General features: G+C 46.2%; 2 protein-coding genes, 1 long non-coding RNA gene and 1 other non-coding gene across 9 annotated transcripts in view; 2 read left to right on the forward strand and 2 right to left on the reverse strand.

Moving 5' to 3' along the window:
* LOC147580072 (uncharacterized) overlaps positions 1-9,318 on the reverse strand; it is a 28,669-nt gene extending 19,351 nt beyond the window's left edge. The window contains exon 1 of the long non-coding RNA XR_015252509.1: positions 9,168-9,318. This is a non-coding gene — a long non-coding RNA (uncharacterized LOC147580072). The remainder of the gene's footprint in view (positions 1-9,167) is intronic.
* On the reverse strand, positions 1,628-1,700 carry TRNAR-ACG (transfer RNA arginine (anticodon ACG)). Its single transcript has one exon. It is a non-coding gene; the product is annotated as a tRNA-Arg (tRNA).
* PRMT5 (protein arginine methyltransferase 5) lies at positions 2,011-11,158 on the forward strand. 2 transcript variants are annotated; one of them, XM_086710142.1, is made up of 17 exons: positions 2,011-2,165; positions 2,832-2,950; positions 3,259-3,344; positions 3,522-3,656; positions 4,234-4,346; positions 4,481-4,530; positions 6,445-6,608; positions 7,085-7,246; positions 7,420-7,497; positions 7,590-7,648; positions 7,732-7,854; positions 7,941-8,116; positions 8,673-8,782; positions 9,027-9,120; positions 9,298-9,414; positions 9,623-9,687; positions 10,604-11,158. In XM_086710142.1, the coding sequence occupies exons 1-17, from the start codon at positions 2,056-2,058 to the stop codon at positions 10,754-10,756; spliced, it is 1,914 nt and encodes a 637-aa protein (XP_086566268.1). In that variant the 5' UTR covers positions 2,011-2,055; the 3' UTR covers positions 10,757-11,158. The 2 variants fall into 2 exon arrangements, with proteins under 2 accessions (XP_086566268.1, XP_086566269.1); XM_086710143.1 differs by lacking the exon at positions 2,832-2,950 and having other exon boundaries at positions 2,043-2,165.
* Positions 11,159-12,409: 1,251 nt separating this feature from the next.
* RBM23 (RNA binding motif protein 23) lies at positions 12,410-24,294 on the forward strand. Of its 5 annotated transcripts, none has more exons than XM_086710149.1 (14): positions 12,410-12,614; positions 17,382-17,457; positions 18,039-18,154; positions 18,635-18,682; positions 18,815-18,988; positions 19,242-19,295; positions 19,680-19,797; positions 19,892-20,044; positions 20,130-20,267; positions 20,865-20,930; positions 22,447-22,606; positions 22,734-22,841; positions 22,937-23,021; positions 23,118-24,294. In XM_086710149.1, the coding sequence occupies exons 2-14, from the start codon at positions 17,392-17,394 to the stop codon at positions 23,119-23,121; spliced, it is 1,290 nt and encodes a 429-aa protein (XP_086566275.1). In that variant the 5' UTR covers positions 12,410-12,614; positions 17,382-17,391; the 3' UTR covers positions 23,122-24,294. The 5 variants fall into 5 exon arrangements, with proteins under 5 accessions (XP_086566275.1, XP_086566277.1, XP_025774333.1 ...); XM_086710148.1 differs by having other exon boundaries at positions 12,413-12,614; positions 22,447-22,642; XM_025918548.2 differs by lacking the exon at positions 23,118-24,294 and having other exon boundaries at positions 12,411-12,614; positions 22,447-22,642; positions 22,937-23,025.
* Positions 24,295-24,801: the final 507 nt, after the last annotated feature.

Genomic DNA, 24,801 nt, shown 5'->3' on the forward strand with positions numbered 1-24,801 from the left:
TCAAAACTATCAAGGCCATCAAAAACAAGGAACAACTGAGAAACTTGTCACAGCCCAGAGGAGCCTAAGGAGACATGACAACTATATGTAACACAGTATTCTGGATTGGATCTTGTAACAGAAAGAGGACATTAGGTAAACACTAAGGAAATCTGAATAAACTATGGACTTTGATAATAATAATTTATCAATATTGGTCCCTGAATTATAATAAATGTACCATACATGTGAAGATCTTAATAACAAAGAGAGCTCTGGGGAGGCACATGGGAATTCACTGTACTATCTGCTCAATCATTCTGTAAATCTAAAACTGTTTTAGCAAATAAAGTGCTAGGGGTGCCTGGGTGGCTCAGTCGGTTAAGGGTCCGAATCTTGATCTCTACCCAGGTCATGATCTCATGATTGGTGAGTCAGAGCCCCAAATGGGGCTCTGTGTTGATGGTGTGGAGCCTGCTTGGGATTCTCTCCCCGCCTCTCTCTCTGCCCCTTCCCTGCTTGTGCTCTCTTTCTCAAAATAGATAAATAAACTTAAGCAAAGAAATAAAGTCTACTAGTAGTAGTTTGTAGTAGGTGTACTAGTAATGATAGGACAAAAGCACTTCCAACCACTTGAGGCTTTTTGTATGCCTTTTCTTAGTTGTTTGGCTTTTTCACTTTCGTCCTTCTGGAGCATTTATCGTTGCACCCGGAGTTCTTTAGAGCTTATCCTATCCACACCCTTTCCATGTTTCCAAGGACTTTGTCCCCAACGGTCCAGGATGATCTCATTGAGTCTCGTGGCTTTCATCACTACCTCTCTTCTGGCATTTCCAAATCTTCTCTGGTTCAGATCAGATCACTCACTGTTCATCCAACTCTCTATTACACAGCGCCCCCTAGGCGCCCAATCAATTCAGCACTTCCAAACCCGAACTTTGATTCTCCCTAAACCCGCTTCTCTCCTTTCTTGTTTCACTCACAGAGGCCAGAACCCAGACTCCTCTTTCCTGGAGCCCTGCGAAGCAGTCCCTAAGTTCTGTCAACGCCTCCTTCTTCGGGCTTTTTGCACTGTGTTCTCTTTTCCATCCCTGCTCCCAGGCCCTCAACACCTCTGGGCTCCCCGCCTTCAGGTATTCCCTTTCTCCTCCCCGTGTCTTCCCTTGCTTCATTCCTCTGCTTCTTTCCATCCCTCTAACAAGAGTGTATATATTTTCCCAGGCCTCCTCCAGGCACTTCATGACTCCTCTTCGCTGTAATCCCTTACCACGAATGTGTGAGTGTGTGTGTGTCTACCTTTTGTGTTGAGATATAAAATCACAAGGAATTAGTGGCTGAGTTTCCACAATCTATTTGTAAATATACGAAGGCCCATATAAAGCCCATTTTAAGAGCACCAGCCATTAACTCAATTCTCTTGCTTAGATGGACCTAAGCAAGTAGTGACACAAGAGTCATTTCTGAATTAGGTAACGGAAAAAGCTGACATAAGATGGCTGCAGAACTCAGTCAAATTAAGACCTATAAAACGAAGGTGCGAAAAGATAAAAGAGGAAACTTCTAAGAGTGTAAGGAAAGGAAGGGAGATTTAAAAGATTTTGCTTAAGGCCGTGTCGCATGCGATGCAATAAAGGAGTCTCAGTCCCGCCGAGCCAGCCAGGAGTCGAACCTGGAATCTTCTGATCCGTAGTCAGACGCGTTATCCATTGCGCCACTGGCCCTGAGACAATTACACTCGCCTCAATGATGACACTTCAAGCTTATATTGCAGGGTTTCATGGGACGTGTAGTCCCTTGACGGAGTTCTATGAATGCACGAAGCATTCTGGGAGATTGAAATTCGTCGAGAACCAGACCCTGAGATTGGTGGATCTTCCGGAGCCACGCCGTAAGCCACTGTGCAGCCCGCGGATTGGCGGGAGGAGCCACTCCCCACCCCTCCGCCTCTCGCTCTGAAGCCGTGGAAGACGCTCTGGTTGTTAGGGCGACTCATCCCGCCTTCCGGGGGCTTTTTTCTGGCTTTTTGATTGGCTGCTAATATCAAGGAATCCCGGCGTGGACAGCGCGAGGGAAAAGATGGCGGCGATGGCGGTCGGAGGTGCCGGTGGGAGCCGCGTGTCCAGCGGCAGGGACCTGAATTGCGTCCCCGAAATAGCTGACACTTTGGGGGCTGTGGCCAAGCAGGGGTGAGGGCCCAGACCTCTGCAAGCGGAATGCGGGCTCCGAACTCGGGGACGAAGGGGGGACAGACTAGTCATCTCCGAGAAGCAGGGGTGAGGGGGTCGGAGTAAGATTAGGGCGGGAGAAACCATTACTCCTTGCGGGTGGGTGGAGAGCCTTAGGCTCTGGGGCGTAAGAAAAAAAAAAAAAAAACTTATTGGAGGTGTGTGGTCACTGAGCCCCAAAGTCGGGGGAGTTGTCAGGTAAACTCGAAAAGGGGACATACAGATCTCCAAGGCCCTGGAGAGCGGGATTACAGTCTGAGAGTGGGAGGGAGAGTCAGGGGGCTAGAGAGAGAAGAGGTAAATCTTAAGGGGGAAGGCATGGGCGATACTGGGGCAAATCTGGATCTGACGATCCTGGAAAACCGGTGACAGCAGAGTAGAAATCCACTTGGGGTGGATTTTTATCTTCTCTCCTTGTCTTTTCCATTCCTGTGTTTTGGGGAGAAATTGAGGCACAGTGCAGCGGAAGTGATCTGCCCCAAGGTGGGCTGAACTCAGCAGTCCCGTCGGGTGACTGATGGCAGCTGAGAGGGTTGTGCAGAATTGAGATAGCCTAATCCAGTTGCTTGGATTTCTGGGCACTGCTGCTCTCTTTACATGACGATTCTGGGTCTGTCGCGGTTGTAGGTTTGATTTCCTCTGCATGCCTGTCTTCCACCCGCGTTTCAAGAGGGAGTTCACTCAGGAACCTGCTAAGAATCGGCCGGGCCCCCAGACACGATCAGACCTACTGCTGTCAGGAAGGGGTAGGGACCATCCCATATGCCCCTTAATTATTAGAGGCAGTAACAACTTCTGCTTTAACAGTGCCCTCATTCTCCTCCTTTCCTGACTTGGATATATTGGTTAGTCCTGGGACACAGATAACTCTTGTTTTCTTGCTTACCTGCTAAAAGCTGTAGTCTATTCTGCATCAGGCTATCCCATATCTGTGATAGAAAAAGTCTTTTATCTCTCATCTCTACTCTTTATTCCCTGTTAAGAACTAGAAATTGAACAAGTAAAGTGCTGACCCTCATTTAGTCTTTGTCTTTCTTGGATGGGGGGAGTGCAGACTGGAATACGCTAATTGTGGGAAAGCTTTCTCCATGGATTCGTCCAGACTCAAAAGTGGAGAAGATCCGCAGGAACTCTGAGGCGGTAAGACTGTTTCACCAATCCAATGGATTTGTCTAGAGGTCAGGTTCATAACCACGCTGGGTGCAAAGAGCAGTTTTTTTTTTTTTTTTCTCCCATAACTTAGTAAATCTAATATAATTCAATTAAAGCTAATTGGATTCCTAGCTCTTAACCTTTTCCTCTTGATCTCCATTCCAGGCCATGTTACAGGAGCTGAATTTTGGGGCATATTTGGGTCTTCCAGCTTTCCTGCTGCCCCTAAATCAGGAAGATAACACAAACTTGGCCAGGGTTTTGACCAACCACATCCACACTGGCCACCACTCCTCCATGGTATGGCTAAGGGCCTCCCTTTCGGCTGCATGTTATGATAGTCTGCTAGGTATTTTCTTGTTCCTAGCCATTGAGTAAAGAGTGCATTTGGGAGAACTGACATGTCAGTACTGCCTACCAGCATCTAAAAGTGGTAAGCAGACTGTTATAAAATATATAGAATGTATAGTTATTTCTAGAAACTTACAGTTGCAATAAAGGACAAGGCAGGTATTTACATAAGGATATACACAAGGTAAGTGTACATGTGCATATAACCACAAGTTGGGAAAAACATAAAAGGATTAACTTGTGAGCTGGATCAAGATTTTTCTTTTTTTGAAGTTTATTTTGAGAGAGCAAGCACAAGTGGGGAAGGGGCAGAGAGAGAGGGAGAGAGAATCTGAAGCAGGCTCTGTACTATCAACGCAGAGCCTGACACGGAGCTCAGTCTCACAACTGTGAGCCGAAATCAAGAGTGGGATGCTTAACTGAGCCACCCAGGTGCCCTGTGGATCAAGATATTTTTAATTGAAGGAAGCTTTCTGGACCTAGTGAGTTCCAAAGAGTTCTAAATAGAGTACTTGTTCATGTGCAGTTCTGGATGCGGGTACCCTTGGTGGCCCCAGAGGACCTGAGAGATGATATAATTGAGAATGCACCAAGTACACACACAGAGGAGTACAGTGGAGAGGAGAAGACATGGATGTGGTATGTCTCCTTTTGCTGCTGTGCCAGGGCTAAGGGGAGGTACAGGATGGAGCCTGTAGGGAGGTCTCCTCGAGCTGTGGTAATTGGTGAGCTGTATATATTTGACTGTATTTTTCTGTATTTGACCCCGACAGGTGGCACAACTTCCGGACCTTGTGTGACTATAGCAAGAGGATTGCGGTGGGTAAGTCCACAAGGGTACTGGGATAGGTATCCCTTCTCTGACCTCCTGCGAGTAAGAATTAGGAGTTTTGGGGGCACCTGGGTGGCTCAGTTGGTTAAGCATCCGACTTCGGCTCAGGTCATGATCTCATAGTTTGTGAGATTGGGCTCTGATGTCAGCACAGAGCTCACTTCAGATCCTCTGTCTCCCTCTCTCTCTGCTTTTCCCCTGCACACACTCTCCCTCTCTCTTATATATATCTCTCTCAAAACTAAATAAATATTAAAAAAAAAAGAATTAGGAGTTTTTGGAGATGCCAAGTGAAATGTGTGCATTTTTGATAACTATGTACTTCTGGTGACTTTACAGCTTGAAATACTTTTTTATTAAGTTTTGTTAAAATGAAGATTTTTTTACTTTTTTTAATGTTTATTTGAGAGAGAGAGAGAGCAAGCAGGGGAGGGGCAGAGGGAGAGAGAGAATCCTAAGCAGGCTCCTCGCTGTTAGTACAGAGCCCAGTGCAGGGCTCAATCTCATGAACCATGAGATCATGACCTGATCTGAAATTAAGAGACGCTTAACTGACTGAGCCACACAGGCATCCCTGGTTTACTTTTTTTTCTTTTAAGCTATGTTGTTAGTACACAGAACACTTCATTGTTATTTAGGGGGAAGACAAATGTCACTAATTGAATATCTCTGAAGCTAGATTGATAAGGGGGAGAAAATACCTTTCCCTTCTAGTTCTGAGAAACTTCCTCTTTGGTTCTCAGGAGGAGGGATTCCTTGATGATGATACACATTAGCCACCTTGGCACAGACACCTTATGGTGTGGAAAAACTAAAATTCATTTTTTATGTCCTCTTCTCCTTCTCTGCCTTCAACATAGATTTGACTTCCTTAAACCCAGAGACCTGTTGGAACCTGACCCGAGTGTCAAAATGGTTCCCAGTATGTCAGGCAATCTGGACTTTGCAGGGTCACCATGGAGATGGCATCCCTCAAAAGAGTTCTTTTAGCTTGTGGAGCATCAGATTGATAATTCTGCCATTTTCACTTCAAAGTCAGGGTTGGCTTGTGAAAAGTTGTTTAACAACATGCTAAATGTGAAATGTCAACCCTTACTCTAAACTTTTCCTTGTTCAGGCACTTGAGTGGCTCAGTCGGTTAAGCGTCTGGCTTCAACTTAGGTCATGATCTCACAGTTCATGGGTTTGGGACCTACTTTGGGCTCTGTGCTGACAGCTCAGAGCCTGGAGCCCCCTTCGAGTTCTGTGTCTCCCGCTCTCTCTGCCCCTCCCCCCACTTGTGCTGTCTCTGTCTCTCAAAAATAAATAAAATATTAAAATTTCTTTAAACTTTTCCCTGTTCAGAGCATCAAATGAAGACTTCATTGGGTTTTATGAAATGGCTTTCTGACTTTGGTAGTCCATTAAAGAAAGGAGTTTGAAAGTTGCTGTATACTGTTAACATTGTCTGCCCATGTTCTGCCTGAAATACCATGATTGTTTATGAAAAGTATCTTTAATAAAGCTGGATACAGTTAAAAAAAAAAAATCAGGAGTTTCAGGGGCACCTGGGTGGCTCAGTCGGTTAAGCAGCCGACTTCGGCTCAGGTCATGATCTCGCGGTCTGTGACTTCGAGCCCCACGTCGGGCTCTGTGCTGACAGCTCAGAGCCTGGAGCCTGTTTCAGATTCTGTGTCTCCCTCTCTCTGACCCTCCCCTGTTCATGCTCTGTCTCTCCCTGTCTCAAAAAAAAAAAAAAAAAAAAAAGTTTAAAAAAAAAAAGGAGTTTCATGTATACTAGGCTGCTGGGCAGTTTTGCTACTTTATGTCTCAGTAGGCCTTGCTCTTAAGGAGTAAACAGATGTTGCACAAAAAAGCAAGGAAAGCCTTCTTATATAGTAGTTAACTTTCTTTTCCCTCGTGTAGCTCTTGAAATTGGGGCCGACCTCCCATCTAACCATGTCATTGATCGTTGGCTTGGGGAGCCCATCAAAGCAGCCATTCTCCCCACCAGCATTTTCCTGACCAATAAGAAGGGATTTCCTGTTCTTTCTAAGATGCATCAGAGGCTGATCTTCCGGCTCCTCAAGGTGGGTGGTAGAAGGTTTCCAAAGATACTCCAGCTAATCCTCTTGCCTTATTCACATATGTGTGGTGCTTTTTTTTTTTTTTTCTGTGAGGCTGATTCTTTTCCTTTCTGGTTTCTGGGGAGCGATTTCATCAAAATTGGAGCTCTTGAGAACAAAGAGGCGAATGGGATGAGGAACCCCAGAACATTTCAAAAGGAACCAAATCTCATGAGAACTTTGCAGAAGGTTTCATTTAAGATGTTACAGTGAGGATCGATGGGGCTGTTTGAGTCAGGATGATGCTTATATGGCATTAGAGGGCTTTATAAGTTTATTGAAGCTTCATGCTGTTGTGTTGATACTTGGAGATATCTGTTGAACTGGAAGACTGATCGTTTGGGCCTTATTTTACGCCAGGGTTCTTTGGCCATAAGCCATAACAATATCCCAGAATCTTGGTTCGAGGACTGTACCTGATGGTCTGACTTCTCTCACAGCTGGAAGTGCAGTTCATCATCACAGGCACCAACCACCACTCAGAGAAGGAGTTCTGTTCTTACCTCCAGTACCTGGAATACTTGAGCCAGAACCGTCCTCCACCCAATGCTTACGAACTCTTTGCCAAGGGCTATGAAGACTATCTGCAGTCCCCACTCCAGGTGGGTCTGGAGTATTCTGAGAGGAGGGAGGTGTGGGAGAAGAGTCTCTGACCATAGGTGCCCTAAAATCCTACCAAAGCTCAGGAAGCAGTGGGAAATTTTTTGGTATTCTGGTGTGTTGCCCTTGCCAGAAACTGGCTAACTTATTTTCCCTTTTTCCTCTCATTCGTCAGCCACTGATGGACAATCTGGAATCTCAGACATATGAAGTGTTTGAAAAGGACCCCATCAAATACTCTCAATATCAGCAGGTATAGTGTGGGTCTGGGTCAAGTACAGGGCCGGGATGTCCTGGGTGAAGATGGGATCATAGCCATGAGGTCTTTTCTCCTTCCTCCACCAGGCCATCTATAAATGTCTGTTAGATCGAGTGCCTGACGAAGAGAAGGATACCAATGTCCAGTGAGTGCTCTTGCCCACAATCCCAGAGATTTGCATACCTCTTCTCTATCTGCTAAGTCAGCTTGACCCTTCCTCTTTCTTAGAGTGCTAATGGTGTTGGGAGCAGGCCGGGGTCCCCTGGTAAATGCTTCTCTGAGGGCAGCCAAGCAGGCTGACCGGAGGATAAAGCTGTATGCTGTGGAGAAGAACCCAAATGCCGTGGTGACGTGAGTAGCAACCTCCTTGCTGGGAAGTTTGTCTCCAGTGCCAGTTTTTCTTACCAGTGTCCTCACTTGCATTATCTTTATTTTAGGCTAGAGAACTGGCAGTTTGAAGAATGGGGAAGCCAGGTGACCGTAGTCTCATCGGACATGCGGGAATGGGTGGCTCCAGAGAAAGCAGACATCATCGTCAGTGAGCTTTTGGGCTCCTTTGCTGACAATGAACTGTCACCTGAGTGCCTGGATGGAGCCCAACACTTCTTAAAAGGTGCCTCTAGGCTGGGGTGTGCTGAGTAAGGGGAATGGATTCTCAGCTTGGAAGGCTGTGGTAGTTTGGGGGGCGGGGGCGGGTTGAGTGAGGCAGCAGCAGCCTAGGAGGAGGTGACAAGGTTTAAAGGAAGGTGGGTTGGACTTGGGTCATTGCCCTAGCAAATGAAGTAACTTCTCTGAACCTCACTGTTCACATCTGTAAAATGAGAGGAGTGGACTAGAGCAGATCCTCCTTAAGTCTGAGGTCTGTGGATTCCCTGAGCTGATGTAATATGTACCTTGGGCTTAGCTTTCATCCATATATCAAGGTTCTTTATGACCCTACAGAAGTTAAGAACCACTAGATTAGAATATCTTAGGTTCTTTCCAGTTTTAACCTGTGTCTCTGTAAGTTAACCTCAAAGTAGAATTTCTCATGAAAGGACCTAGACAAAACAGACCTAGACAGCTCCATGTTGTCACATGTGGTATGTTTTGATGTAGGAGGTTTGAACCTTCAGTTAGACGCACCATTTTCATCCCTTGGGAACTAATATGACCCTCCTACTCTCCAGATGATGGTGTGAGCATCCCTGGGGAGTATACCTCCTTTCTGGCTCCCATCTCCTCCTCCAAGCTGTATAATGAGGTCCGCGCCTGTCGGGAAAAGGACCGTGACCCTGAGGTAAAGAGCCACTGTCTTCTGGAGAGCTCTTTTCTCTTTAGTCATCTTCTTTTTCTACGTTAGCATCAACTGTTTTCTTGCACTGGAGAAGATGAAGTGATGGAGGAGCTGGGGATGTGGGAAAGCGAAAGTTGAAATGAAAATGTTATCCTTTTCTGTGTCCCTGAGGCTCAGGCTTCTTTTCCCGGGGAAGTAGGTGTGTCTTGCCTGTCTGCTCCAGCTCTTGCTTGGTCTCTCGGGACAGGCCCAGTTTGAGATGCCTTATGTGGTACGGCTGCACAACTTCCACCAGCTGTCGGCGCCCCAGCCCTGTTTTACCTTCAGCCATCCCAACAGAGGTGGGTTCCTGCATGACTCTCCTCTGACTGGATGGGTGAGAGCTTACCTTTCTGGCTTCTTCTCTTGCTATCCTGGGTCTGCTCTGTCTAGGCTTCCCATCCTGTTTTTTGCTCTTGCTTTACCAAGTTGTCTAGAGCTTTTGGCCCCTTGTCATCCACATAACTCTTCCTTGACAGATCCTATGATTGACAACAACCGCTATTGCACCTTGGAGTTTCCTGTGGAGGTGAACACAGTGCTACATGGCTTTGCAGGCTACTTTGAAACTGTGCTTTATCAGGACATCACCCTGAGTGAGTGTCTGGGGCAGTGGATGGCAGGGCATGAGTATGTTACCTGGGCAGTTTTGTTAATGTTTCATTTAGATGCACAGGGAGCCCAAGAATCAATGAATGGGGATCTTTGATTACTTGTTTCTCTCTTCACAGAAGACACGCCCCTCAACCCAGGCAAAAAGCAGAGTCACAGAGACCTCAATGTTTTCATTATTTTTTCAAACAGGTATCCGTCCAGAAACTCACTCTCCTGGGATGTTCTCATGGTTTCCCATCCTCTTCCCTATTAAGGTAGGAATCACCTTTAATATTCCATGGGTTAAGGAGTAACTTTTGCCATTGGTGTTCTGCCCTTTCCCTGCTCTCAGGAGGATGCTTGAGTATGACCCATGTTCTGCTACTCCCACATGTTCTTGGATCCCTGTTGTAGATGTTGAGATGTCTGCGGTGCCTGTCTCCTTAGCTTCCCCACATCTCCTCTGGCTCCTCTTCTGTCTAGTCTCTACCTTGAGCAAGAGTCATCTTTTAAAAGCCCAGATCTTGTCATATCTCTGTCCTGCTTAATACCGTTCATTGACCTCCCACTGCCATCAGGGGAAAGGTTTAACCTTGTAAGACGGTGTGATCTAGTTTTAGCTTGTCTTTTCAGCTACTCTTCCCTTAGTTACATTGCATCAGCCCTTTTTTTTTTTTTCAATTGAAGTATAATTAACAAAGCAATGTTATATTAGTTTCAGGTGTGCAACATAATGAATCAACAATTCTGTACATTACTCAATGCTCATCATGATTCTGTGGACCTTCTTTTGGTTTCTCTAATACCCTGTCTTCTTTCCTGCCTCAGGCTTTCACACCTCCTTTGCCTGGAAAGTTCTTTGTTCATCTCTTCACTCAGCTGACTTATATTCCAGGTCCCCTTAAACATTCCACTTGTCAGATAACTTTAACTGACTGCCTGAACTAGGTTCGCCTTGCCTCCTAGGTGCTCTTGTAGCGCAATGTTCTCTGCATGTTCATAGCACTCATCACACTTCTAATGGTTTAGTGTCTGATTGTTCAGATAATTCATTCTGAAAGACTTCAAATAAACTTCATGAGGGTTGGAATGTCATGTTTTATCCTTTTCTCTCCACACTTAGCTCAGTAGTACATTGCCACATACAATTCATTAGCTCCACCCTGAACCTCCCTGTCTTTCTTCTTACAGCAGCCCATTACGGTACGCGAAGGCCAGACCATCTGTGTCCGTTTCTGGCGGTGCAGCAATTCCAAGAAGGTGTGGTATGAGTGGGCTGTGACAGCACCAGTCTGTTCTGCTATTCATAACCCCACAGGCCGCTCATACACCATCGGCCTCTAGCCCTGCATACAAGTGTTGAGACCTTGGAAGCAGCTTCAAGTTCTGCTCCTGTAGCACAGAAAGTGCAGTACATCTGTGGGCTGTGATTCCCCTTGCCCATCAGAGTGGAGCATTTCAGTCTGCTTTCCTGCCTTACATCAAGGTGGGCAAAGGATGAGAATTAATTGCAGGGCTCGAGCCACCAATCTGTGAAGACTTCAGGCCAGGGTGGGAGGAATTAGTGCTGGATCTGAAGCTACTCCAACAGGCATTCGGCCTCAAGCGCTCCCTGGAATAGCCCTGAGAACATGTGGATTGAACAAATTTTCAGCCCTTTTCCCTGCCCATCTCTGTTCCTGTTTTGATGGTTTTGTGTGGGAGGAAATACAAATAAAGTGAAGTTATAGCCTTTTCCTGCTCCAACCCTGTTGCCCCCTGCCTCTGCTTTCCCACACTTTACTTAAACCTAGGCATATTCAGATCTGTGCCCTTATGCAAGATTCAAAGCGCCCTAAAACTTTGTTCCCTATTCAGGAAGCTTAATGGTCACTCTTGGACTCCTGGCCGTAGGCCTTTTCGGCCAGCTGCAAAGAGGTCTTGTACATTAGGTCCTGTGATTAGGCTTTTCTCTGGGGATGAAATTTTGCCACTATGGAGAAAGATGTAGTAGTGAGTGAAGCCAGCTTCCCTTCCACTTTTCTGAGCTGCTGCACCACCAGCTCCTTTGCTACCTCTTGGAAGGGAAGCTGGAAGCCATCCAGGCATCGCCGGCAAGAAGGCACCTATTTTGTTTGAATAAAATCACAAGGTGAGAGTTTGAAGTCCTAAGAGTCCAATTCTCCATTTTACAGAGGAGGAATCAAACTGATAGATACGAAGTTAGTATTCAAGACTAGAACACAGATCCTCTGACTCTGGCTCTCTTGATGTTATAACCAGCTATGTTTTTGGCAGCATGTATGGGGCAAGTGAAGTGTGGGGATTATGGAAGCCCTTGGAATGTGAGAATGGACCTTAGTTCCTTCTCTTTCTGGTTAGAGAGGGCTGAGTATTGCACCCACGGAATCCCAGGAGAATCTTCCAAGTTTACTCTTGGAGTGGGAGGCGTGTGAGCTGTGGGACCAGGTAATGACGATATGGCAGAATGTGAAAGAAGACAAATCTGTTACAAGACTTGTGTTTCCTGGGGCCAAAGCACTAAGGGCAAGAGGAGATGGTTGGGAGGGTTGTGTAGACAGCCAGCTCAGAATGGGGATGTGGAGTTCGGCATCCCTCCTGACGTGTGCCGCAGTGTCCCCAAAGCTGTCACAGGTAAGTCCGACGCAACCCTCGGCAAATCAAGAGTAGGGAGGGACTAGCAAAGAGGTCAATTGTACCTCTTTGCCGGCTCTGCCTGCCGGCGTTGGCCTGGAGCTCGGGAGCTGGGTAGGAAGTCATTCCCGCTGGTTCTTTGCCCGCATTCTCCGCCTTCCTCAAGTCGCCTAACCAATGAGAGAGCTACGGGCGGGCCGCCGTAGGACGCTTCCACTTTACCGTGTCTGGGAGAGGTTAGCCAATCAATGGGAACTTGATGGTTGCTAAGAGACATTTGAGTTTGGCTCCACCCATGCTTAGGGTTTTGGCCAATGAAAATTTAGACTTTGGACTGTTGCCGCGAAACCAGTGAGATTAGTTCCACCGCCTAAATGTTTCGGCGCCTGCGCAGATTGGGGAAAGTTCTGGAAGACAGCGGAGGTGCCGCCATTTTGCGGGAAGAGGAGAAGCTCCGACTGCAGTGCTGCTTTTACTGCTGAGACTCTGGAAAATAGCCCTGCTTCGTGCCCCCAACACACCCAAAGGAACGGAGGAAACCGGGGCCCCCTGCGGGGACCCGGAACTGGTGAGAAACCCCGAAACCCGGTCCCTCCGCGACGTCACCTAGGCGTGACGTCGCCGCACGGCGCCTCCCCCTGACGTCACAGGCAGAAAATGGCGTCAAGAGCAGAGTCAGGCAAACTTTTAAAAACAAACAAAGAAAAATTGTTTACTTTGATTTGGAAGTGTTCGCTACCTAAATGTAGCCCGCTGGCATGGATTTAGGGATCGGCACCCTCGTGGGTATATCTCTTAATGGTGAAGGTGCTGTCTTAAGGATCCCAGTGACTGATATCTTTCCAGGTCCCCTCTGCCCTGACGTTTAGGGTCGTCCATACCGGGGCGGTCTGACAGAGCTCGCAGGTTCGGGTTTCAGCTCTTAGTGCTACCACTCCGAGAGAGGCTAGGGAACTGAGATTTCTTCCTCAGTCTTCAGTCTCTGGAAGACTCGTGTTCACTCTGTCGCCTCGGGGCTTTCCCTCTTTTTTTAACCACACATTCCGTGGCTGTACCGGAGGATAGTGAGGCTTCATAAGAGATTTTTAGCATGGGACACTGGCCCTCGCAGAGACCATGCCAGTCGGTTGCTTATAGTAAGGACCATTTTTTGAAGTGTAGCCTTGGCTTGTTACGCAGCATGGGGAATGTTTTTTTTATCTTACTGCTCCTGTTCTTAATTAAGCTGTCTTCAGTTTGGAGGTGTTTGTGTCCAGCTCTGTGACTGTGGACCCAGGAGGTGATCACCCTTTGGGACTCAGCATGTGGTGAATTTTGCCTGAACTGAGCTGACAGTGGTTTTTCACTCTCTTTTGTCCCTTAAGCAGTGGGGCCTAAGTTAAGTGCTTGTTTGGGTCTTGACTGTGCGTTGATAGAGCCCTGAGACTTGCATGATTGTGGGCCCGCCCTTAATGCAGTTTTTGGAGCTGGGATGGACTAAGGCTCTTACAGTGCCTTAATGGATGGGATTGAATGGACTTTGACCCATAATTTGGGACATGGGAAGAGTTTGAAAACTCCCAGTGTGAAAATGCATGGTGTTTGGGACTTGACTGCTTCTAGGATATCTGAAAAGATGCACCAAACCTAGTGAGATTTCATTTCAAAATGTGCTGGTGTTGTGTGTATCTTTGCTTAAAGGGATTCATTCATTTCTGAGTACCTGAGTGAAAACTTTACTTGATAGGTGGTGGTTCGTTTGTGGACTTGAGTGAAAGTTTTTGTGCGTTTAAGTAATTCCTACTCTGTACTAGCAGTCAACAGAGAGCAATTACTGAAATCCGAAGCATTTCATTTGGGGAGGAAAAAGATTGTAAAAATATAAAGAGGAGCTGTATGACACCTAGAGAACTTGTATAGACCTGGCAGCCAAAATGACTGGAAGAAACCAGAACATCAAAACCTTTAAAGAACCATTTTTCCATAATAGGCCAAATAGTATGTATTAAAATTAGCCAGGTTCCTAATGTTTTGAAGTATATGCTGCCTCATACCTAGAAGACACATAATAAGGTGTGACTGAGGGGAGTAATTCTTTTGATAAACCTGTCAGAACAATCATTCTTCAGATGAGTATGTATTTAAAACTAGATATCTTGGGGTGCCTGGCTGGCTCAGTCTGTAGAGTGTGACTCTTGAACTCAGGGTTGTAAGTTTGAACACCATGTTAGACGTAGGGATTACTTAAAATTGAAATCTTAGGGACATCTGGGTGGCTCAGTCAGTTAAGCATCTGACTTCGACTCAAGTCATGATCTCACAGCTTGTGAATTGGAGCCCCACATCAGACTCTGTGCTAACAGCTCAGAGCCTGGAGCCTGCTTCAGATTCTGTGTCTCCTCTCTCTCTGCCCCTCCCTGGCTCATACTGTCTCTTTCTCTCTCTCAGAAATAAATATTAAAAAATTTTTAAAAACCCCCAAAATCATAAATAAATAAATAAATAAATAAATAAATAAATAAATAAAAACTAGACATATTAGAATGCTGTGTACTCTTCTTTTTAAAATCTTTAAAGTTCTGGAAAACAGCATGGAGGTTCCTCAAAAAACTAAAAATAGAACTACCCAACGACCCAGCAATTGCACTACTAGGCATTTATCCACGGGATACAGGTGTGATCTTTTGAAGGGACACATGCACCGCCATGTTTATAGCACACTATCAACAGTAGCCAAAGTATGGAAAGAGCCCAAATGTCCATCGATGGATGAATGGGTAAAGAAAATGTGGTATATACATACAATGGAGTATTACTTGGCAATCAAAAAGAATGAAATCTTGCCATTTGCAACTACGTGGCTGGAACTGGAGGGTATTGTGCAAAGTGAAATTAGTCAGAGAAAGACAAAAATCATATGACTTCACTCATATGAGGACTTTAAGAGACAAAACAGATGAACATAAAGGAAGGGAAACAAAAATATAAAAACAGGGAGGGGGACAAAACAGAAGAGACTCACAAGTATGGAGAACAAACTGAGGGTTACTGGAGGGGTTGTGGGAGGGGGGATGGGCTAAATGGGTAAGGGGCACTAAGGAATCTACTCCTGAAATCATTGTTGCACTAAATGCTCATTTGGATATAAATTTTAAAAAATAAAAAATAAAATTAGAAAAATCTTTAAAGTTAAGTTATAAAGTACAGGAGAGAGAGGTAATTTGATCGACTTGATAAGACATTAGACTTAGAGTCAGGGGACCTTAATCAAGAGTCAGCTCTTCCATTTGAGCTTTGTGGCTCTGGGCAGTTCATAAAACCTCAGTTTTTTTCATTGTGCATTAGGTCTGACAGCTGCCTGTGACATATATTACCTTTGGTTGTTAAACAAACGTATGATGTTACTTACAGTAAGCAGTTGAGTTCACCGGTTTTTAGACACAGCTATTTAATCTTGATTTGAATTCCATTTTAAATCTTAAATTTGTCTCCAAGTAATTTTTTTCTTTTTTTAACTTTTTTTTTAAGTTTATTTAAAAAAATTTTTTTAATGTTTATTTATTATTGAGAGACAGAGAGAAACAGGGCATAAGAAGGGAAGGGGCAGAGAGGGAGACACAGAATCCAAAACACGCTCCAGGCTCTGAGCTGTCAGCACAGAGCTAGTCGCAGGGCTCGAATTCATGAATCATGAGATTATGACCTAGGCTGAAGTCAGATGCTCACCCGACTGAGCCACCCAGGCGCCCCAAAGTTTATTTATTTTTGAGAGGGAGAGAGAGAGAATCCCAAGCAGACTCTGCACTCTTGGCACAGATCCTGATGTGGGTCTTGAACTCACAAACCTCAAGATCATGACCTGAGTTGAAACCAGGAGTCATACGCTTAACAGACTGAGCCACCCAGGTGCCCATAGCTCCAAGTAATTTTTATTTTATTGTTTTGCTCTTTCCAAGAATCTTGTTTCTGAAACAAGCTTAGTTCAGTGCCTAGCAATATCAGGTACTGTAAATGACAAATGGAACGATTAATTTTATTTTTGCATCACTTAGTTTATATTAGTATGTTTATACTCATTGTTAAGTCATCAAAATAGGCTGTGGGCTTTGAGGGCAACAAGGACAGCATCATTGGATAATGCATTATCTCCTTTAAAGAGGACAAAGCTCTTGGGGATATGGAAAGTCTGGTTATGATTAGCTTCCTTGTACAGAAATTCTTCAGATTAGTTGGAGGGTTGTGTTTTTTTTGTCAGATTTACTGAGATATAATTGACCTAAAATAAAACTGTACACATTAAAGTGTACAATTTGATGTTTAAACACCCATGAAACCAACACCCCCAAAAGTTTCCTCTGCCCTTTTATAATTCTTTCTTCCTTTCCCCTGCCCACCTCGTCCATCCCTAGGCAACCACTCATCTGCTTTCTGCCAGTACAAGTTAGTTTGCATTTCCTAGAATTTTATATAAATGGAAGCATATGGTATATACTTTATCTGGTCTTATTTCTTTCACTCAGCATAATTATTTTGGAATTCATCCATGTTCTATATATTGATAATTCCAGACCAGTATATATTTTTTTTAATAATTTAGCCTACTGATTTTATTTGATATCTTCTGGTTTTTGTTTGTTTGTTTTTTAATTTGACAGGCCTGTGGTGGACAGTCTTGGGAAGGATGATTGCTAGGTGTGAAAGCTCGGGGGAGGCAGGAAGTCTTACCCTGCCTACCTAGACAGGCTTCAAAGTGGAATTGGTTAAGCCTGTCTTAATCATAATCTTTCTGAGTTACCTGAATTCTAGTTGCTGTTGTACGCGAGATACTTACTGATGAGTTGCCTAATTATTGATGTTTGAGTGGGGTATGTGGGGAGAAGAGCTTAGGGCAGATCTGCATTCTGGTGTTGTTTTGTCTTGTTCCTGATTTGTACTCTTTCACTTTTACCTTTTTATTGGAAACGTGTGTCTGTTTCTGTGATTGACGTGTAAGCCAGTTATATATACAGAATTTTGGAACTGTAGAATGGAGGCCTAGCGTCTACTGTAAAATGAATAGTAATTTTGAATACCAACACTTTGTTTTCACAGGACAGGGTCTGTATTGTAGTTTCTTCCTACTTATTCAGTTTCCTTCTCAACCCTTGAGTTTTTCTGAGCCACAGAGCTGAACTAGTTAAGGTTTATAATGTACAAAAATAAACCTAGAGTAAGCAACAGCCAGGAAGATCCCTTTGGAATTCAAGAAACAGCACTGTATATTCTGAAGTCTGTTTCTTGGAGAAGGAAGGGAATGTGGGGTGCCAGAAGGGGAGGAAAAATACGAGTTTCTCACGTATCCATGTCTTCTCCTCAGATCTGCTACGATGGCGTCCGATGACTTTGATATAGTGATTGAAGCCATGCTGGAGGCTCCCTATAAAAAAGAAGAGGTAATACTCCCCACTTCACTCCTAGAATTGGGTTAGTAAGAAGCAGCAGTTCTAGGTCATCAGTTTCAGCATTTTGTGAATCCTTTTTTCCTGCTTGTTTATTATGTGTTGTGGCTATTCGTAAAAGTCATAGTCTTTTAGAGCACCCCACTCTCCAGCTCTCATATTCAAAGACATGCTGGCAGAGAGGCTCCCAAAGCTGGGGGTGTGGGGGAGAGGTTTGGGCAGGGCATAATGTGCTAGTAATTAGTACTTTGCTCAAAGCTCTCAGTGACACACTAGAAAGTCAGTGTATCTCAAACCTAAATAATTTCTCACTCTCCTGGGAAATAGATGTCAGTGGAACCAATGTTGGGTAGCTGAAGTTTTGACAAAAATCTGTCACTCTGATCTCTTTTTGATTTTCTCTCTTCCTATTTTATTCCTTTTGTTAGGAGATCGGGTGCCCAGAAACTGACTAGATAATTGTGAGCTTTGATTTCATAATCAAATCTCTGTCCACTTTTGTTCTTTTGTTGCCCAGTGGAATGTGTGTGTTGCCACCTTGTGCCTTGTGACGTTTTTCCTGGCTAACCTTTTAGGATGATCAGCAAAGGAAAGAAGTTCAAAAAGATGGCCCCAGCAACACCAACGCCAGCAGCAACGGCAACAGTGGCAGTGGTACCAGTGGGAGCAGTGCCAGTGGGGAGGCAAGCAAGTGAGTGTGGTGTGGAGAACTGGGCTGGCAGCTGGGGGAAAGGAAGCAACCATGTCCATGAGAGAAACAGCCAGAACAGGGAGATGGTTGCTTAGAAGACTGCTGACTTTTAGTGATGACTCCACTGGGTCCTGAGAATAACGGTGACTTGGTTTGATATTCTTCTAGTCTTCACATTCCTGCCTAGATTTGTGGATTTGTTCTAGCATCAGTATATTTTAATTGAATAAAACAGCAAGAGGACCCCTGATTTGGAGACAGCAGCTTTGGCCTGGCTTTGGGGGGGAAACAGCCACTCCAAATGCCTGACAACATCCAGGGCTGTGTGCAAGCTTGTGTTGCGTGGTTACTGTGAACTCCTGCCAGGTCATCTTGGGCACTTTGGTCTTTTACTGCCGTTCCACCGTGGCCTTTCTTTTGTTTCTTGTCCTTGGGGGGAGAGAATAAAACGTTCTCAATAAGTTATCCCCTCTTTCCCAGGAAAAAGAGGAGTCGGAGCCCTAGTAAAAGCAGGGATAGAAAGCGCAGGTAAGTAATTGTGGGGACTTTTGGATTTTGAGGATTGCTATAAGTGGAAAGATACCAGGGAAAGCTCTCCATCAAAGGCGAGAAGAGGTTGGTTTGTCCTTCAACAAACTCAGTAGTGCCTTCCACCTATAGTCGCAGTCGAGATCGGGACCGGCACAGGCGGAGAAGCACTCGGAGCCGAAGTCGAGAGCGGCAGCGTCGCCACCGCAGCCGGAGCTGGGACCGTCGGCACAGTAGTGAGTCACGCAGTCGGGACCGGCGGCGTGAGGATCGTGTGCGTTACAGGAGCCCGCCACTTGCCACTGGGTAACACCTCTCACCAATCTGATGGCCTTTGTGTTGTAGTCTGGGTAAAACCAGTGTGCTGTGCTTCCTGCCTGGGGATGCTTACAACCTGATGTGATGGGCAGGAGACCTTGTTATTGGAGGGGTGGTGTTGAGAATTCCCGTGAGGTGAAGTGCTGGAATCTGGTTTTCTCGTGTTAGAAGACTGAGCATTGGACTAGCGCGAATGACATTGAATGACACGATTTTCCGTTTGTTGTTCTCTGTTCCATAGGCGTAGGTATGCGCACAGTAAGAGTCCTCATTTCAGAGAGAAGAGCCCGGTCAGGTGAGTGGATAATGAGCTTTCCCAGGGATCGTGAGGTGTGAATAAAAAGCCGTTTGAGCTGGAATACAGGAACTTGTAGTGCTTGAGTGTAGCTAGAAAATAAGGACTGTGAGGGGCGCCTGGGTGGCGCAGTCGGTTAAGCGTCCGACTTCAGCCAGGTCACGATCTCGCGGTCCGTGAGTTCGAGCCCCGCGTCGGGCTCTGGGCTGATGGCTCGGAGCCTGGAGCCTGTTTCCGATTCTGTGTCTCCCTCTCTCTCTGCCCCTCCCCCGTTCATGCTCTGTCTCTCTCTGTCTCAAAAATAAATAAACGTTGAAAAAAAAAAAAGAAAATAAGGACTGTGTATCGGAGCAGGTGTCTCAACAAATTGTACTTGTTCTTTAGGGAACCAATTGATAATCTGAGTCCCGAGGAGCGTGATGCCCGCACGGTTTTCTGTATGCAGTTAGCTGCCCGCATTCGGCCTCGAGACCTGGAGGACTTTTTCTCCGCTGTCGGCAAGGTAACCTTCCCTCCCTTAGTTTTCGTCCATGTGGCCTATTTTCTGTCCATCCTCCCTTATGCCCAACTCAGGATTTCCTTCTTGCCCCGGATAGGTTCGTGACGTCCGGATCATCTCAGATCGGAATTCCCGTCGTTCTAAGGGCATCGCCTACGTAGAATTCTGTGAGATCCAGTCTGTGCCACTGGCCATTGGGCTGACTGGGCAGCGGCTGCTCGGAGTGCCTATCATTGTCCAGGCCTCACAGGTGAGCAGGCTGAAAACCTGACACAAGAAGATGGGGTTGAAGGTAGGAGGTATGGGATGTGACCCGTCATTTCCTCCTTGCCTAGGCTGAGAAAAACCGACTGGCAGCCATGGCCAACAACCTGCAGAAGGGTAGTGGTGGACCAATGCGCCTCTATGTGGGCTCCCTGCACTTCAATATCACTGAGGACATGCTCCGGGGTATCTTTGAGCCCTTTGGCAAAGTGAGTAGAAAGTGATGGAAACCTCTGAAGGGAATTGGAAAAAGTGGGGAGGGTGAGTGTACCTCTTTATTCTGACCACGATTAAGGCACTGCATCCATCGAACGGGCATGTAGGTCCACACTGGGAAAGTTAGGCTCCATCTTTGTCTTCATAGTGCTCAGTAAACAGGTCAGTCAGGCACCGTGAAATCAAATAATGGGGTGCAGATTAAGGTTGGTCAGGAGAGGTGGTTTGGAAAGAGATGGCATTTGTCTCTTCTTTAAAAATTTGGGGGCCCCTGCGTGGCTCAGTCGGTTAAGAGTCTGACTCTTGATCTCTGCTCAGATCATGAACTCACAGTTCATGAGATTGAGCCCTGTGTCATTGGGCTCTGTGCTATCAGTGAGCCTGCTTGGGATTCTCTCCCCCTCTTTCTCTACCTTTTCCCCGCTTGAGTGTATGCATGCACTCTCTCTCAAAATAAATAAGCTTCAAAAAAAGAAAAGATTTGGGAGAGTTGAAATCGATTGGCTGGAAGGTTAGAGGTAGTGTGAACAGTCAGATAGGAAAGCTCAGGTTAGCCCAAAGATTGTTAATAATTTCCGCCTCTTCTACAGATTGATAATATTGTCCTGATGAAGGATTCAGATACAGGCCGTTCTAAAGGTTATGGTTTCATTACGGTAAGTTTCTGGTCTTGAAGTTTTGAATTTCAGCGTGGGTTTGTCCACTTGTCTGATTCTGCAGCTCAGCCTCCTCCTCCTCCTTTAGGAACTGTCTAAATGACTCATAAGCCCTGGTGCCTGAAGCTTGGACTAGCCTTCCTCCCCTTGAGATGAGTGCATTGCTTGAGATCTTGGCTTTGCTCCCACACTCTGTCAGTGGCCCTGGCATGGGGGTGTCCAGGAGTTCAACCAGCTTCCCTGGTGCTGCAACTTGCTTTTTGGGTAATAGTAATGATTTCAGGCAGCAGCTAAAAGGTTGGGGGCATGAGGGAGGTTAGATGTGGGCTTTTGTAGACATGCTTCATGGAATTGGTGTTTTCATGATAGTGGGAATAGAGATTTATATTTTTTTCTGGCACTATCCCATTTGAAGGAGTTTCTCCACTGAGAAATACCTTTATGTTTAAAGACGGCTATAGGGAGAATAGTGGGGCTGTGTCTTACCTTTTCCTGACACTGTCACAAAATTACTTCCAGTTCCCATAACTGGTTCTTCCAGCCCTGTGTGACTCCAGGCTGAAGACTGGCTGCCAGCCACAGAGTCTCACAGAAGCTGATATTTCCTGGGTTTAGTCCAGGAAGCATACACCCCCCACAGTTGCCTGCAGGGCAGAGGAGAGTTAGGTTGTGTTCTGCACAGGTGAGGTATTGCTCACCTCAGAAGTATCCAGTAAAGGCAAGCCACCTACACCACCTGCCTAGGAATTGTCAGTACCAACGTGCCAGGCCCTAGGGCAGGTGCCACCAGAATAAACAAAGCCAGCTCTGGTATTCATGGTGGCAAGTACCTCTTCTAACACCTTGTGTGACTCAGTTGCAGAAAAGTGTTGGTGAGGCCTTTTTGCCCTTGCGCTGCTGCCTTTTTGATCAACACCCATGACACTTAAATAGCAGACTGGAATCTTTTCTACACTAGGCAGCTCTGGTGACGCTGATGAAAGGGACTGGGGAGTGGAGCCCTCTGATCGACAGCACTGGTGTAGGCGTAGGGGTGGGGTGCAGTCTTGCTCTCCACGCCAGGGTGCGCGCCCCCCTGCGACTGAACTCTGGAGTTCCAGATTGCTTTTTCTTGAGTGAGAATTGAAACTGACTAGTCCAAAGGGCTGAGATAAAATAAAAGTCCAGGAGTTTGGGCCCCTTAGCCTGTCTTACTTCCATTTTATCTGGTCATTTGTGAAACAGTCTGTCAGGGTAGGCACTCTATGGGTAATGGATTTTTTTTTTTTTTTTTGTATCGTTAGGTTTTTAGTGTAGCTGGAAGATTGAAGTGATTGCCATTTAGTCAGTTGGAAAAGGTCCTTTTTACCCCATTTTGGGAGGATGGGGACCTTAGGTCACATTCCCTGTGACAGAAAAGTTTGTGCCACGGTGAGCATGCAGTTTTCCTGGGATAGCGAGACTAAGGAATAGTAGTGGGGTTTTGAGAGCATGTCTGTGTCCGGGAAGTGACTGATACGGCCTGGGTTTCTTGTAGTTCTCAGACTCCGAGTGTGCTCGGCGAGCCCTGGAACAGCTGAATGGCTTTGAGCTTGCTGGTCGACCTATGAGAGTTGGTCATGTGACCGAGCGACTGGATGGTGGCACAGACATCACTTTTCCGGATGGGGACCAGGAGCTGGATCTGGGATCAGCAGGTGGACGTTTGCAGCTCATGGCCAAATTGGCAGAAGGTGGAGAGAGTTTCTCTGCAGAGTGAAGAACACGGGGTTGAATTTTAGATCGGAGGTTGGGACTTAACCCCACCTTTTCTTTCCCTTTTAGGCTCTGGAATGCAGCTGCCTACTACCACAGCTGCTGCTGCTGCTGCTGCTGCCTTGCAACTGAATGGGACAGTTCCCTTGGGGGCCCTGAACCCTGCGGCTCTGACTGGTAGACTTAAACTTGGGAAAGGGAGGAATTGGGTTGGGGCCTGGAAAGAAGGAATGCTATGTGCTCACCAACTCATTGTGCCTCTCTTTTTGCAGCTCTGAGTCCAGCCCTGAACCTCGCCTCCCAAGCAATCGCCTCCCAGTGCTTCCAGCTTTCCAGCCTCTTTACCCCTCAGACCATGTGAGTCTCAGGGTCTGGTATTCATGGTGGCAAGTGCCATGTCTTTGGTTATTTTCTTTCCTTTGGTTTCCCATTTACCTCTTCTCCTTGCCATAGGTAAATCAGTGGCTCAGTACACTGCCTCCCTGTGCCTCTGGGTGCCACTCCCTTTTCCACGTCTACCCTTCCATGGCCCCTTCTCTCCATTTTGTGGACCAAGCTATCCTGAGGGCGTGGATGTTGACTCTGTGGGAATTGGGGCCACCTTTAGACTCCAAGAAGAGCTCCTGCCCAGGGCCCCATCAGGAATGGACTCTGCTGAGCAAAGCCAGTAGTCGAAGAGGACAGAATTTGCACCTATATTGAACACCTGTTTTTCCGTGTGTGTCATCTTCCGGGATGACCTTCATTGCTCTCTCCGACCAGCTCTTAGTGATTCCTCGATTCCTCCCCCGTTGGGAAGACCGTAGGGCATTAACTGAGGGAACTAACCTCTCTCCTTTTCCCGTACTTTTACCCTACAATCTGTTGAGGAAAACCCTTGAAGACCTCTAGTCCAAGAGGACTTTGCAGTTTGGAAGGTGAACCTTGAAAGTGCTGGCTTGCTGCTGCACAGGCCCTGGAAGATGGCATGGACATGAACATTGTGAAGCCTTCCTTTGGTCTCAGCTTGAGGCCAGAACTGCTACTGTGGGCTCAGCCTCTTACTGGGAAGTATGGGAGTAATCTGTCCTGCCAGGCATTTTGGATGTCTTAGGGGCATTCAGGAGTTGAGTGAAAGGTGGGGTACTTCTCTACTAGGTTCCATCTTCCTCTGTATAGTTTTCCTTCCTCCCAGGTCTTTCCTGTGGCCCAGGGTGGGAGGATGGAGAGGAGGCTGCTATTCTCTACCACTTCCCATGTGCCTCTACCATGGGCTCAACCCCAGCTGTTAAAGCTGCTCCTGTCCCCTACCTGGGCACATGTGAGCCCTTCTCACTGGATTTTATACCCTTGTGTCTGTGTACATAAAATTGTGTGTATGTGCGTGTGTGTGTGTGTATATGTGTACACGTATACACATACACATACGTATAAACTTTGTATAAAAGGCAGGCTCCACTGTTGTGGCGGCTGCTGCCCATGTGTGTGTGGTCTCAGTCAGTTGGTGTATCTGTCTGATGTTAGTAACTTTTCATGAGCCAAAACCGTGAATGGTTCTAGGATATAAAACATTTGTAATGCCTTTCTGTTTTTTCCCTTTAATTTTGTTTTATCTAACGTTCTTTAGAAATTAAAATGGACAAAAGGCACACGCCTGGATGGAGTTCCCAGTCTGTATCTGCATTACACCTTTAGCCCCATTGTCTCCTCCGTTTGTCTTCATCTTAACTATTTCCAAACCTACCTTGCCCACTGGACACACTTCCCAAGGCTGTCTCTGCGTCTAAGGGACAGATCTTGTCTTTCCACCAGATGGCAGTGTGACAGTAGCACATTCTGCTCGTCAAGTGGCTAGAGGTGTTTGAGATCTTGAGCAGCTTAAGTACCAGGGAAGCGTAAGCTCACCAGTTTTACCATTAGCCTCTGTGCCCGCTTTTGGCCCTTTTTGTAATGGAAATCCCAGTCTGGTATCCAAAGGGGCTTGGGGGTCTTACATCAGGGCTCCCAGGCCTTAAATCTGCTATTCCTTGGTCAGTCCCCTCAAGTCTTGGTTTCCATATATGGCTCTGCTTGAGATAACACAGACTAGGACCAGTGAATTCCAGAAAGCTGAGTATCCCAGGAATCGCCCTGAGGAAGGGGATGCACATTTATTTTC

The sequence above is a fragment of the Puma concolor genome, chromosome B3, assembly GCF_028749965.1.
Source record: "Puma concolor isolate L17-30 chromosome B3, mPumCon1.1.hap2, whole genome shotgun sequence".
In the NCBI taxonomy this organism is placed as follows: Eukaryota; Metazoa; Chordata; class Mammalia; order Carnivora; family Felidae; genus Puma; species Puma concolor.